Source organism: Salmo salar, chromosome ssa13, assembly GCF_905237065.1.
Source record: "Salmo salar chromosome ssa13, Ssal_v3.1, whole genome shotgun sequence".
NCBI classification, from domain to species: domain Eukaryota; kingdom Metazoa; phylum Chordata; class Actinopteri; order Salmoniformes; family Salmonidae; genus Salmo; species Salmo salar.
The window spans coordinates 55752115-55767268 of record NC_059454.1 but is presented as its reverse complement, the minus strand read 5'-3'; the positions used below and the strand labels follow the sequence as shown (position 1 = coordinate 55767268).

The 15154-nt window shown below is 45.2% G+C and overlaps 1 protein-coding gene across 1 annotated transcript in view; it reads left to right on the top strand.

Annotated features, from left to right (window-relative positions):
• Window positions 1–447: 447 nt before the first annotated feature.
• The window catches only part of LOC106567445 (serine/threonine-protein phosphatase 2A 55 kDa regulatory subunit B beta isoform), an 88792-nt gene continuing 74085 nt past the window's right edge, over window positions 448–15154 (top strand). Inside the window, exon 1 of the mRNA XM_014136708.2 lies at window positions 448–823. Coding sequence (XP_013992183.1) covers window positions 745–823 — 79 coding nt within the window. The 5' untranslated portion in view covers window positions 448–744. The remainder of the gene's footprint in view (window positions 824–15154) is intronic.

Below are 15154 nucleotides of genomic sequence, written 5' to 3'. Positions count from 1 at the left end.
TGACCCAGTTCATTAGCCTACAGACTGGAGATTTCACCAGTTATCCAGGGATTCCCAAGAGCACAGACCCAGACACTTCAAGTGCCCTAATGACCCACATAGTGTGGTTTTTACATGGAGAATATGCTTGAAGTAAAAGCACCACAGGCGAATTATTCTATAAACCCATCATCATCAGTATCATTAAATGTCTCGTCTCAATAAGGAGTGATAACTGACATGGTTACGATAAATAGTCTACATTTATTTATCAGACGCACGTAGGCTATATTCTCTCTTCAAAACGGGCTTCGAAACTTTCCTGCCGATACTAATAGAGACACTCACAGGCATAACAGTCAATTCTCGAGCGGCCAACAGAGGCAGCATGCGGCTATCGACAGACAGAGCAGGTGCTCCCCAGCCTCCCCTGAAATAACCCTGATGCTTCGGTCCTCCTCCCTCCGTCAACACCCTCCCTCCCTCGCAGCCCGACTCCAGCAAAATAACATATTGACGTGTCCTGCTTGGCGACTAGGGGGAAGAACAATGTTTTACGAGAGTACCATCGCGCGTGGAGACCTCTCTTCTCTTCCTGCTACTATACCCCCGAAGGAAGGATTCCCGCTGATATAAACCGAGTAAAAGTGATGCCGAAGACTATGGGCTCTGTCTCCAGCGCTCTGTTTCTTTCCGCTCTGTCAGTGCAGTGGGTGTAGACGATGTGTACTTGATAGTGATGCGCAGCCAACAACAACAAAAAATATGAAATGCTTCTCCCGGTACCTTCCTTACCTCTTCAGACCCTCAAGCACCATCCTCTCCTCCAGCTGTCACACGGAAGGTAGGCTACGGACTTGGGATTTTATTGCGCGCGTGCCTATGTGTGTGTATGTGTGTGTGTGTGTGTGTGTGTGTGCGCGTGTCTGTCTGTGGGCACTGGGCAGCCAGCAGCAGGTTAGGTCGGGTCGGGAGACATCTCTTCATATATATATAGAGAGAGAGGAGTCTGGAGATTGAATGGGACGGAGCAGAACAGCGGACTGGCTTGTCTCACTCATATCACCCTGCTCTCCCTCCCGTTTCTCAGGCGAAACAGCCAGTCAGGTTTGACATTTCAGACCGTGTCGGGAGGACCACTCTGGAGTTGGCTCAACTTGGCTGGGTTTCCATTGTAGGCCTATTTGCATAATTCATGACTGCACCTGTCGATGTAAAATGTAGGAACTTTCAAGACAGGACATACAACCTTATCCATATCCTAATAACCTTATCCTTATCCCTCAGCCAAAGCTGAATAGAGTAGACTACGCTGGTGGCAATTATAAGCTGCTTGTAACACTGGATGCTGTTCAAAAAGAAAAGAGAAATGTGTCAGCCTTTCCGTTAGTCCAACCACGGGTGGTCAATTGTTTTTATTTATTTTACCAGGTAAATTGACTGAGAACACGTTCTCATTTACACCAACGACCTGGAGAATAGTGAAGGGGGATAAATGAGCCGATTGGAAGCTGGGGATGATTAGGTGGACATGATGGTATGAGGGTTAGATTGTAATGTAGCCAGGACACTGGGGTTAACACCCCTACTCTTACGATAAGTGCCATGGGATCTTTTAGTGACCGCAAAGACTCAGGACACCCGTTTAACATCCCATCCAAAAGATAGCACTCTACACAGGGCAATGTGCCCAATCACTGTCCCGTGACATTGGGATCTTTTTTTAGACCAGAGGAAAGAGTGCCTCTTACTGGCCCTCCATCACCACTTCCAGCAGCATATGGTCTCCCATCCAGGGACTGACCCTGTTTAGCTTCAGTGGTAAACCAGCAGTGGGATGCAGGGTGGTACGCTGCTGGCCAAGGACATGTCATCTGAACATGACAACCAAAGCAACGTTATGTAGGGCTTCATAAGAGCCAATTAGGTTAAGTTTATGATTAATTTCATGTATTATTATTAAGTCGTATTATTAAGTTATTACGTTTATTGACATAGAACGTCTCAGTAACATCCCACTGGGCACGAAATGGTTGAACTCATCAACTCAAGCTGTTGTTTTGAGCGCAATTTCACAGGATTATGCCGTCATTGTAACCAACTTTCATCATAGACAAACCTTGTATGAAATACAGCATGTTGAATTTGTACCTTTTGAAACCTACATTGGACCTTCAGATAAAACAAACAATAGGCTGGGCAGCCTATTACTGGAGAGTTGATCGACAACTATTTGTTTAGTAGGTTTCTTGTCCAGGGTTTTGTCCAAGCCCTGCTTAGCTTTTCTATTTGTCACTGACTACTACAAGTGTGCTATCGTGAGAATTATTATTAAGAGATGTCTTAATGGCTAAATAGATTCACCGTTGTAGTTGAAGTCATTCTAAAGGGGAAGGTTTAACAATGCAAATGAAATGTAACCATACTTTATCAGTCGTATATCATCAATTGTATTATTTAGGCCTACGTAGCATTTGCAAAGTCATCCCAGGGTTCAACAAAAAAATAGAGAGTACATATAGGCCTAGGGTTTCAGGCTTTTGGTTGGTTTCAAATGTAATCTTCACGTCAATCATTAATACTGTATGTTGGATTCACGTCTCCATCTCAACCAAAAATCTTAGTTAAAGAATAGGACTAAATCAAAGTAAACTTTATTTAAAGTTTGATAAGATTAGATTTAGTCCTGTTCTTTAACTTTTATTTTTGGTTGAGATGAATTTGTAGACAAACTGGATGTTGAATTGTGTTTGGGTTGTCAACGCAACATTTGAAGCAGATGTATCTTCTGCTTGGATAGTTCCATCTGTGCCACTGACTTAGTCTGGCTTTAATTCCAGAGCCAATATTGCAAATAGCTTATTGAAGGGGTGCCTCAGAATGGCAGATGCGTTGTGGTTGGTAACCATGGCTGAGGGCTGGAGGTAGACTAGTAGTCTTGCTGTTGTTGTTGATCTATTGAGGGGATCTTTTCATGTGACCAAAAAATGTGTTCAGACTCATTATAAACCAGCTCATCACATGTATATCAGGCACCCTACAGGACTATGGGCCATTTGCATTTAATCATTCACCAAATCCTTCAGAATAAGCCTCGTTCAAAGGCTCTCAACAAAGGCTGTCCTGGAAGTATTCTCAATTTTAATTTCAGAAAGGAGTTTGTTGTGATTTCCATGGGCATATTGTGTAATAGTGCGGGTCTGGCCTGCCTCTCCCAGGGGGCTGACGTGATCACATCTAGCTTTTGTGGAACCAGGTGGTGATATCAGTTGTGTAACCCCCCCCCATCCCCCCCGTCCCTGTAGAGAGGAGTGCAGCTGGGTCATTTTGCCCATTTCAGCCTGGCTGGGAGGGAGAAGTGCAGCCCTTGAGAATTACAAGCAACACACACACACACACACACACACACACACACACACACACACACACACACACACACAGAGAGAGACACAGATACACACAGACACAATGTACCCCCAGGTCTCCATCAGCAGGCAATGAGAAAAGGAGATCACTCTTGCTAAGCTCCAGTTTGCCACATCACACTGTAACTGGACCCTATAGCTTTGAGGGAGGGAAGATTTCTCTTGTGGCCATCACAGCGTATCTGGGGGACGGGGGTAATGGACACATACCCCTCTAGGGTCGGCCATTAATAGGGCCTGAATTACTGCCAAGGTGGGAGGAATATCAAGGGATACCTGAAGCAATGATTCTCTCTCTCTCTCTCTCTCTCTCTCTCTCTCTCTCTCTCTCTCTAGGATTGATGTGGTCTGATAAAGGGGGATGGGGTGAATATTTCAGGGCCTTTGTCAATTCAGATTGCCTCAGCAGGGTGCCATCTCTCATCCTTGTTTCTAAACCCCATCTGTAGGCCTCCTCTCCCTCGCCGCCTCTCTCCCTCGCCGCCTCTCTTTCCCTCTCTGCCTCTCTCTCTCTCTCTCTCTCTCTCTCTCTCTCTCTCTCTCTCTCTCGCTCTCTCTTTGCCTCATCTCCCTCTATTGACCTCTACCAGTCCCTCCTTTGTGAACCTGTGTGTTGCGGCCTGCTCCTGTGAGCCACGATGAGCCACTCTTCAACCTCTGGATATTGGGTGACGGTGATATTGGCAGCCCCTCTGCCCCCTGGGTCCAACGGCCCAGTCACCACAGTTGGACATACGGTATTAGAGGGGTAAACGCCACGTAGGAGAGCTCTGCGTCACAGATTGATCTTTCGATTGGGATTTGGCCGAAAGAGACAGGGACAGGGACATGGAGGGCTGGTGCCTGGTGTTGACTGTCCCACAGAGATGCGCTGTGCGGGGCAGCATGAGGAGAGACTGTGTGTACATCCCAAATGGCACCGTATTCCCTACATAATGCACTATTTTTGAGCAGTGCCCATATGGACTCACCCAGTAGAGGACAAACTGAGCAGTCAGGAGGGTTCTGATACACAGTATACTGTATGTATGATCGTATATATGGTTGATACACAGTATACTGTATGTATGATCGTATATATGGTTGATACACAGTATACTGTATGTATGATCGTAAATATGGTTGATACACAGTATACTGTATGTATGATCGTATATATGGTTGATACACAGTATACTGTATGTATGATCGTATATATGGTTGATACACAGTATACTGTATGTATGATCGTATATATGGTTGATACACAGTATACTGTATGTATGATCGTATATATGGTTGATACACAGTATACTGTATGTATGATCGTAAATATGGTTGATACACAGTATACTGTATGTATGATCGTATATATGGTTGATACACAGTATATAGATGTATGATCATATATATGGTTGATACACAGGATGTATGTATGGTCTTATATAGTGTGCTCTACTGTGTACTGTACTGAACTCTACTCCACTCTATTCTAGTCTACAGTACATTACATGACTGTACTGAACTGAACTATACTTTTCTTTGCTGAACTATACTCTCGTTGGCAGCTTGTCTGTTCCAGGTTCAAGCTCTTGTCATGTTTCTGCTTCCCAAAATGTATTTAGCCTTGAATGTGTAAGTTATTCTGGTGGAGCGAGTGATAGTCCATATCAGAGTTTTTGAACATTATTACAAAACGTTCTGTTCCACGGATGATGAGCATGAGAAATGTTAGTCGGCGTAGCTAGCTATGATCAGAGAAAAGTTGAATCGGTTCTCTGTTTTCTATGATAAGTCATAATCAAGACTGTTTTGCCAGTGTAGTCACACGCGGTAGTCGTACATTCTGAACCCTTGTTAGTGAGGGCTGCGTGTCTATGAAAATGGAGCATGAGCATTTCATCTGTTTTCATCTAAGTCTGAGAAATAAAAGTGGTTAGTTCCTCGGATACAGAAGCACCCTGATCCAATGATTACACTGCCCACGTTTCTGAAATAACAACAGACATTTGACAAAGTCAGATATTTAGATTTTAGGAATCCTATTTGTGGAAGGTTATTAGCATATGTGATATTAACCAGACTTGTTTTGTGTCTGTGAAAAACATGAATATCAATCAGCTGTGTATGTGGTTTGAATATTTACACCAAAGCTTCAGCCAACTTAATCACGTGAGCCTCTCTCGACTTCTCATGTCACCTGAGCCCCAGCCCACCACTGATCTAGTTCAGCAGGCCATGCGGGCAAGTATGGGTAGCTGCAGCCCAAAATGACGATCAGAGTATGGGCGAGTGGGTGTGTATAAAGAAGTGGGTGTACTGAAAGAGAATCAGCTAATTGGGCAGATTTGTTGCCGCTCAAAACCGTTTTGCGTGGCTGATTGGGCTGCACGACGAGTTGATAAGCCAGTGGTAATGACTAGTTCAGTTGTGCTGTATGGAGATGCTTACTGACCTGAGGTGCTTCCCACTGGGCAGCTGTATCATTGTGTCGCCGGCGGAAGCTAACATGGAATTTTTTTATCCCCTCCGTTGATTTTATTTCAAGTAAGTTAGCAGCCTACACAGGAAATAACTAATATTGATTGTCACCTTGATACAGTACATACATACAGTCAATGGGGGAGATCATGAACGGCAACAACACAGTGTCCTTGGCTCCCGTTTGCCAAGCACATAGAAATGCTGCACATAGAACAAATCTACCACTTCTTAGACTTGCTTTCAATGAGAATGGCATATCTATAATTCACATTTCTATGTGAATTTGGTCTGGTAGGACACAAAGTTACACACTGCAGCTTTAGGCAAATTTGTACAAATTTGTTCTTCCTAGACGGTTCTAGGAAGAACCTTTAGAGGATTAGATTGATCTTGTTAAAACCTTTCATAGAGGTTTCTAAGTATAACATTTTACAGGGGATTCTATGAAGAACCCTACATAGAGTGTTCTAGGTAGAACCTTTTGCAAAGGTGCTCCCGTTTGCCAAGCACTACTGTCCCTCAACGGCGTGGGAAGTAGCTACCTAGTCGCCAATATCAGGGTCACATTAAGCACATGCATACTACACATACAAGCAACAGTACAGCCGTCGTTAGTACTTTTCATAAAAAATAAACAATTGTCCGTTTCATAACTGAAAATGTACAATTGTTTGTGTAAAAATAACAGTGAAATACGACTTAGACTCATCCTCTAACAGAAGTCCAAAGTCTTGCGGTATGGTATAGTTGCGTGGGAAGAATTGCAGCTCAATCAAAACCGTCTAACCTATAGCAGAGCGCTTTCGACACACCCACTCCTTTCCACACGCCCACTACTTTCCTTTCGACACACCCACTCCCTTCCACACGTCCACTACTTTCCTTTCAACACACCCACTCCTTTCCACACGCCCACTACTTTCCTTTCAACACACCCACTCCTTTCCACACGCCGACTACTTTCCTTTCAACACACCCACTCCCTTCCACACGTCCACTACTTTCCTTTCAACACACCCACTCCTTTCCACACGCCGACTACTTTCCTTTCGGCACACCCACTCCCTTCCACACGTCCACTACTTTCCTTTCAACACACCCACTCCTTTCCACATGCCATATATATGGGGTACAGGTACAGAGTCAATGTGCGGGTGCACCGGTTAGTCAAGGTAATTGAGGTAATATGTACATGTAGGTGGAGGTATTAAAGTGACTATGCATAGATAATAACAGAGAGTAGGAACAGCGTAAAAGAGGGCGGGGGGGGCAATGCAAATAGTCTGGGTAGCCATTTGATTAGATGTTCAGGAGTCTTATGACTTGGTGGTAGAAGCTGTTTAGAAGCCTCTTGGACTTGGCGCTCCAGTAACGTTTGCCGTCCGGTAGCAGAGAGAACAGTCTATGACTAGGGTGGCTGGAGTCTTTGACAATATTTAGTGCCTTACTCTGCCTGGTATAGAGGTCCTGGATGGCAGGAAGCTTGGCCCCAGTGATGTACTGGGCCGTACACACTACCCTCTGTAGTGCTTTGCGGTCGGATGCCGAGCAGTTGCCATACCAGGCAGTGATGCAACCCGTTAGGATGCTCTCGATGGTGCAGCTGTAGAACCTTTTGAGGATCTGAGGACCCATGCCAAATATTTTCAGTCTCCTGAGGGAGAATAGGTTTTGTCGTGACTTCTTCACTACTGTATTGGTGTGCTTGGACCATGTTAGTTTGTTGGTGATGTGGACACCAAGGAACTTGAAATTCTCAACCTGCTCCACTACAGCCCCGTCGATGAGAATGTGGGCGTGCTCTGTCCTCCTGAGGGAGAGGTTGTTGTCCTGGTCCTGAACTCCTCCCTATAGGCTGTCTCATCGTTGTCGGTGATCAGGCCTACCACTGTTGTGTCATCGGCAAACTTAATGATGGTGTTGGAGTCGTGCCTGGCCGTGCAGTCATGGGTGAACAGGGAGTACAGGAGGGGACTGAGCACGCACCCGTGAGAGGCCCCCGTGTTGAGGATCAGCGTGGCGGATGTGTTGTTACCTATCCTTACCACCTGGTGGTGGCCCGTCAGAAAGTCCAGGATCCAGTTGCAGAAGGAGGTGTTTAGTCCCAGGATCCTTAGCTTAGTGATGAGCTTTGAGGGCACTATGGTGTTGAATGCTGAGCTGTAGTCAATGAATAGCATTCTCACATAGGTGTTCCTTTTGTCCAGGTGGGAAAGGGCAGTGTGGAGTGCAATAGAGATTGCATCATCTGTGGATCTGTTGGGGCGGTATGCAAACTGGAATGGGTCTAGGGTTTCTAGGATAATGGTGTTGATGTGAGCCATGACCAGCTTTTCAAAGCACTTCATGTCTACAGACGTGAGTGCTACGGGTCGATAGTCATTTAGGCAGGTTACCTTAGTGTTCTTGAGCACAGGGACTATGGTGGTCTGCTTGAAACATGTTGGTATTACAGACTCAGACAGGGAGAGGTTGAAAATGTCAGTGTATACACTTGCCAGTTGGTCAGCGATTGCTCGGAGTACACATCCTGAGAATCTGTCTGGGCCTTGTGAATGTTGACCTGTTTAAAGTTCGTACTCACATCGACTGCGGAGAGCGTGATCACACAGTCGTCCGGGAACAGCTGATGCTTTAATGCATGTTTCAGTGTTATTTGCCTCGTAGTGAGCATAGAAGTCATTTAGCTCGTCTGATAGGCTCGCGTCACTGGGCAGCTCTCGGCTGTGCTTCCCTTTGTTCTGTAATAGATTGCAAGCCCTGCCACATCCGACGAGCATCGGAGCCGGTGTAGTATGATTTGATCTTAGTCCTGTATTGACGCTCCTTGAAAGCGGCAGCTCTACCCTTTAGCTCAGTGCGGAAGTTGCCTGTAATCCATGGCTTCTGGTTGGAGTATGTATATACAGTCATTGTGGGGACGACGTCATCAATGCACTTATTGATGAAGCCAGTGACTATGTGGTGTACTCCTCAATGCCATCGGAAGAATCCCGGAACATATTCCGCTCTGTGCTAGCAAAACAGTCCTGTAGTTTAGCATCTGCTTCATCTGACCACTTTTTTATTGATCTAGTCACTGGTGCTTCCTGCTTTAATTTTTGCTTGTAAGCAGGAATCGGGAGGATAGAATTATAGTCAGATTTGCCAAATGGAGGGCGAGGGAGAGCTTTGTACGTGTCTCTGCATGTGGAGTAAAGGTGGTCTAGAGTTTTTTCCCTCTGGTTGCACATTTAACATGCTGGTAGAAATTAGGTAATGAATGGGTAATGTAAAACATGGAGGCAATTTAAGCTGCTCTCGATAATGGCGAGAGTGCCAAGCAACCAGGCATTGATATGAGCTGCTGTAAGAAGAGCAGGGTTTCAAATTAACACACAGTTCACAGTTCAACCTATGGGCCTTGTTTTTATAGTGGTGTGTTAAAATAACGAAGTGGTTTGTATTGTGGCCAATTTTAGCTGAGTAACACTGTGAACATACACTTTATGCATTGTCCCTTACGAGGGGGAGAAGGGGGAGAGGGAGAGAGAGGGGAAGCAGAAAAGTGCAGTGATAAAATGCAAAAACATATTTTGATTGCGATTTCTCTCTTCGAATGAATAGTCCATGGCCTCACGGTTAAGTTGATTGAAAACATTACCCCGCTGTTGATTGCAATGGCTTGGACTGTAGGCTTAGAATATATTTTTTTTTTCTAGACTGGTGCTTGAAGCATATCCGTCTCTAACAAATGAGCCTTCCATAGGGCCTCTGGAAAATGTCTACACATTTGACAGAAAACAGCATCCCTTGTCGAACTGCATTCCTGGTAATAAAACTGTCCATACCGCGAGAAACATAGCGATTTTCCATTGATCTCTTTAGTGGGGAACAATTGCATTTGTGGTTGTGTGGGTGGTTCGTCAACTGCAGACAATTCCGCAGGTGGACTCGTGATGGCATGCTCACCGTGTCACATCCTGACCAGTAAAGGGGTCATTTGTAATTGTAGTTGGTCAGGGCGTGGCAGGGGGTGTTTGTTTTGTGTGTGTTTTTTTTTTTTTTGGTTCTAGGGGATTTTAGTTCTAGTTTTCTATTTCTATGTTTCTTTTTCTATGTGTGGCCAAGTATGGCTTCCAATCAGAGGCAGGTGTCTTTCGTTGTCTCTGATTGGAAGCCATACTTAGGCAGCCTGTTTTTCCTGTGTTTTTGTGGGTGGTTGCTTTTGGCATAGTCTGTGTACCTTGCAGAACTGTTGTTTGTCGGTTTATTGTTTTCGTTTAAGTGTTCACTTTATTAAGTAATAAAAGAAGATGAGCACTATACCCGCTGTGTTTTGGTCACTTTTCATCGACGCTTGTGACACACCGTGACTAGGCGGCCGGCCGATGGTGAGCTAGCTGGGCTGTGGAAGTGAAATCGGTAGCCATGCTAATCTCCTCATGGGCTGACAACGACTCTGACAGATTGAGCTTGGCCGATGGAGGTAGTGGAGCAGGTGTTGTCTTTATCCTCCATCCGTGGCTATTTAAAAAGTGAACTTTGTTTTTCCATAACTTGTGACTAGTTTGCATGAGCAAAGAATTGCAGAGGGTCAAAACTAATTGCGCACTGTTAGCTACCTAGTAGGTACGTGTGTGTGTGGGGGGGTACCATCTGATTGTGATATAACTAATTAGATCTAACCATTTTTTTTAATTTTTATTCTCCTATTTAAAAAAATATATATTTTAAGCCAGCCTGATTAGGTGGGCCAGTGTTCAATCTGGCAGGACCTCTGCCCAGCCTGGCCCTGTCAAGGCTTCGCCTCTGGCATTGCCACATTTAGATTAGCTCCCACCACCATGCTTGCCTGCCAGCGTTTGATCGTGTTTGGGCCTTCATGTGTGTTTCTGCTCTGATGAAAGGGAAACACAGGGCCAGTCTTTCCCAGGCTTTCTGCTGCACCTCCTGGTGCTCAGCATCACACAGATAGCTGACGGAAGGAAGCTTGCACTCTGATCATCTGACAGAGAAAGGGAGAGGAGGACTCAGCGAAAAGATGATTCACAGAAAAACGTGTTTCCTTCCCCTCTCTGCATCGCTTCCCACCCACAGAGTTTTTTGTTGTTGTTGCTGAGCGACTTATCAAAAAGCTGTTGGAATTGAGGAAGAAGATGTTTTGAATCCTGCTTGAAAGTAACAAAGGTCATTCGTCAGCATTTGTCAACAGATGATAAGCGTGTAATTGGAAGTAAGATTTTAGTTTCAGGAAGGCTTTTAGAAAAGTGCTTTGTGATTTCTGGTGCTCTGCCTCTGACACCAAATGCAGTAATGATTATACGCAGTGTTTCTGCTCATGTCATGAAGAAGATATCATTTGGCTCCCGCCCAATCATGCAGCCTTCAATTAAATTCATATTCAGCCAGTGAGCAGAACCAGCTTGACTTTTCCCTGCGTAGATCATGTGCTGCTGCAGACCGGGTTCACTTCTGCAGTAGCTACACTATGTGGTGGACAGTGGTGGAGCCTTTCATACACTCAGAAGGGAGGGGCCCTTTGCTCACAGACCTATTTTAGCCTTCTTTCCTCTGCAAAGGTTTTCTAAAGCGATGACAAGAGACCAGGGCGAGGCTCAGAAAAGCAGAACTACCGTGAGATATCCGTATTATTAATAGGTATATAGATTGACATACATTTATTGCATAGCAGATGCAAATGCTTTATGCAATTTAGGTTGACTTTGAGAACCATTCATTCAGTGATTGGTTGCTTTGGCAAACGGCACACTTTCACCAAAAATAAGGGCCTGCTTTACATGTTCTAATCAAGGATACTGCATGTAGACCTATTTTCTGTAAATCTCTCCTGTCCCCTCACTATACCTTGTACACTGAAGAAAGCCCATTTCACTACTAAAGCTATCTTTGCAAGAGGTAGTTAAGTAGGTAGGCTATTCAGCGCCATGGACAGAGGACATTTATCTCCAGTGTAGGAGCGGGGATAAGAGAGCTGCTCTAACCTTTCTTGCTTGGGTGAAGACCCCAGTGGGTGAAAGCGGCCATGTAATTTGCAGGGTGAATGGGCTGAGTGACAGAACAAACAAATGGGTCTGGGAGAGGAGGAGGAGACCCAGTGCTGTAACTTTAGTTTCAGTCTCTCTCTCCCTCTCTCTCTCTCGCTCTAATTCCTCTTTTTCTGTGTGATTTATTGTGTAATCACCAGGGTGCTTCAGCTCCACAGTCACCGTGGCATGCACCAGGGAGGGCACAGCAACCTCCTCCCTCGGTTCACGGCTACTCCATTTATCCTGGGGGAGGAGAGGAGATGGGCTGAGAGAGGAGAGGAGGAGAGCTGTGGCAGGAGTGAGGAGAGAAACCAGGCCGAGGATGAGTACAGGAACATGGAAAGGAGAGAGGAGAGAGGAGAGATGTCCCATGGGGCTGAACTGGAGGAGGTTGTTAGGGATATGTGTTGAATCACCAACTTTGTCCCAGTATCCTATCTAGCCTGCTATTTAGTATGCATGGCCAATACATAATTTAGTAGTGTGCAAATTTAGCCTAGATATTGGGTTACATCGTTCAGCTGTATAACCCTTGACCTTCTAGCCAATGGCCATCAGTAAAAAATTGGTCAGTGGCACTAACTCCTTGTACCTGTCCCTCTCAAAGTGGGGGAGCATCAGTGTTTTCTCTGATATTCCATATTTAGAGCCTCTTCATAGGCTCCTCGAAAGAGAAGTTGCCCATGTGACGCAATCAGTCCCAATGGACTGAGCTAGAGGCTGGGTGAGGGGCCCCTGCCTCCCTTCTCTCACTTTTGTGTCGACTGCTCATTAGTCTTATCAGATAGGCACAATCCCAGTATTTTTCCTGCTCCGTGTTAGAAAGCTAAGCAGAGACTGGGATTTCCTCGCTGGTTCCCATGAGATCCTAATTCCTTGATCGCCTCAGTCAGTTGTTATTTGTCATTGTGGACTTTCGAAAGCAGATTTCGTCGCTGGTCTTGTAATTGAGCCGTGGCTCTGCTGAACCCTTAAACCCCTGATCAGACTGAGATACTAAACATGTGGAGTGTTTTTCTTTCTATTCTATTTTGCATATTCTTGATTTCCCTGCTGTGGAGGGGTGGGCTGGGATTAGGCCTGGGATTATCCCTGCATGGCTGGGCAGGAGGCAGAATGGAGGGATGTGGGGATGTAGCCTGTGGGCTGTGGAAGGTCAGGCTGCTGTGGGGCATCTAGGACAGGAGGACCAGACTGAGCAGTAGAGGCTTCTCTTCTCCACACGTCATCCATTTGGGATGAACTCTGAGCTTTCTAGAAAACCCACAACACTCCCCATTTACAAACAAGCAATACTAGGATTTCGGTATCCTAATGTCTCACAGCTCAGCTGATCGGGTTAACCTGATAGGTAAATGTAAGCCTTGAGGGATGTTGGATAGTTTGATTTGTTGCAAGTAGGAGGTGCTACCAAGACTCATTGGAAAATAACCGTAAAAGTGACCTCACTTATTAAGATTAATAAGATTAACCTACCCCAATTTTCAAATAAATTCCACCCGTTGTCTCACATTGTCAGTCGAGATATTGGCAGAACATGCTTAGTCAGGTGTTAATTGAGGCATGTTTGAAGCAAGAGAGAAGTGAAGAGGAGACTTTGGGGCCGGTACGCTCTGTTACATATAATGCCTGGCTGTAGAGAGAGGGAGACATAACTGCATGTGAGCTCTCGCATTTCTCAACATGTTTTTTTACAAAAATATAGATTTGGAGTTAGATAAACTTGGATTTGTCGGCAGGGACGTATATAGGATGCTACCCTCCACAGCATAACCTTCACTCCAGATCAAAACTCGAAACCTACAACCTAATTTTGGATAAAATTACCTGGAAGGTTTACTACTGCCAAGGATTCTTTTTTCCAAGCTATACAGAGGGTGCTCTGGCAAACAAACTGCAGAGACCTGAGGACACCATCCAACCTGGAACTGAGACAGACCAGACAGACCAGATACAACTTCAATTAGCACTGAGTTGTGAAGTGAGAGTTGTCGAAGCCTTTGAGCCCAACAAATGTCAGGAGTCTCACATGCTACCCCGCCCAAATCCAGAGGCATTGAAGCCCCGTCCCGTTCTTCAGAGACCATCCACTGGCATTTTCTACAAGAAATCTGCCTCCAGAAATAAAAGCTTCTCCCAAGTGGGTGTGACACCTACTCCCGTTGCCTGCTGCACTGTTGCTTGGATTCTACCTGGTGATCTGTTCACTGTCTACCCTGGTTTATCTCCCCTTGTCTGGTACAGGTACCATCACCTCACTCCCACCTCTCTCCCGAGCTTTCGCTCGCCTGCAAAAAAAAACTGATTCATCTACAGACACGGACGATTTACTTACCATTGAGGTAGAGGCTAGTGCTCTGGCTGGAATCCATGCAACAATGGAAAAGTTGTGTGAGGAGGTAGCAGGGCTGAGGGGGAGTTTGGAGTTCAGCCAGAGTGAAATTCTCAAACTCCAAAGAGAAAACAAGACACTCACAGCCAAGGTAAAAATACACGATTCCAACATGGATTGTCTACTCAGGGAAAACAGGGTGATGAAGGAGACGCTACTAGACACAAAGTCGTAGCATGCGTGAAAATCAATTTTTTTTCTGGTATTCCTGAGGACGCATCCAATAATCCAGAGGGTGCGATCAGAGAATTCATGAAATCCGCATTGAAACTTCCTATATAGACTGTAAACAAGGTGGCTTTCCACCGAGTACACAGACTTGGAGCTCGGAGCGACAAGACCAAGGGTCCCCGACCGATCATCCCAAAATTTGAACACTACCAACAAAAAGGAGCTGATCAAAAGCAGAGGAAGGGAGCTTAAAGGGATCAAATTCGGTCTCAATGACCAATTTCCAAAGGAGATAAACGAACGTCGTAAGAGACTGTATCCGGTACAAAGACAACAAAGGATGGATGGTAGGCGTGCCTTTATCATTGTGGACATACTCTTTATAGATGGACAGCTATTTCCGAGACAGCTCCATAACACTGTGGCTGTACTAAATTCTACAGGGACTTCAGGTTACGAAAAAAAAGAAGGTATGGGAACTGTTTAAAATATGTGAACATTATGAAGTGGATATGAACACACACGTACTCAACTACATGCTCGCTTACACATATGGACTTATACATACACACACACACCTGATCTCGCTCTCTTCTCTCACACCCTCTTTCTCTCTTTTCTCTTCTCTTCTCTCCCTCTCTATTGTCGAGAACTGTTTTATAATTTAATGTGTGTATTGTTTGTCTATCTTTTTT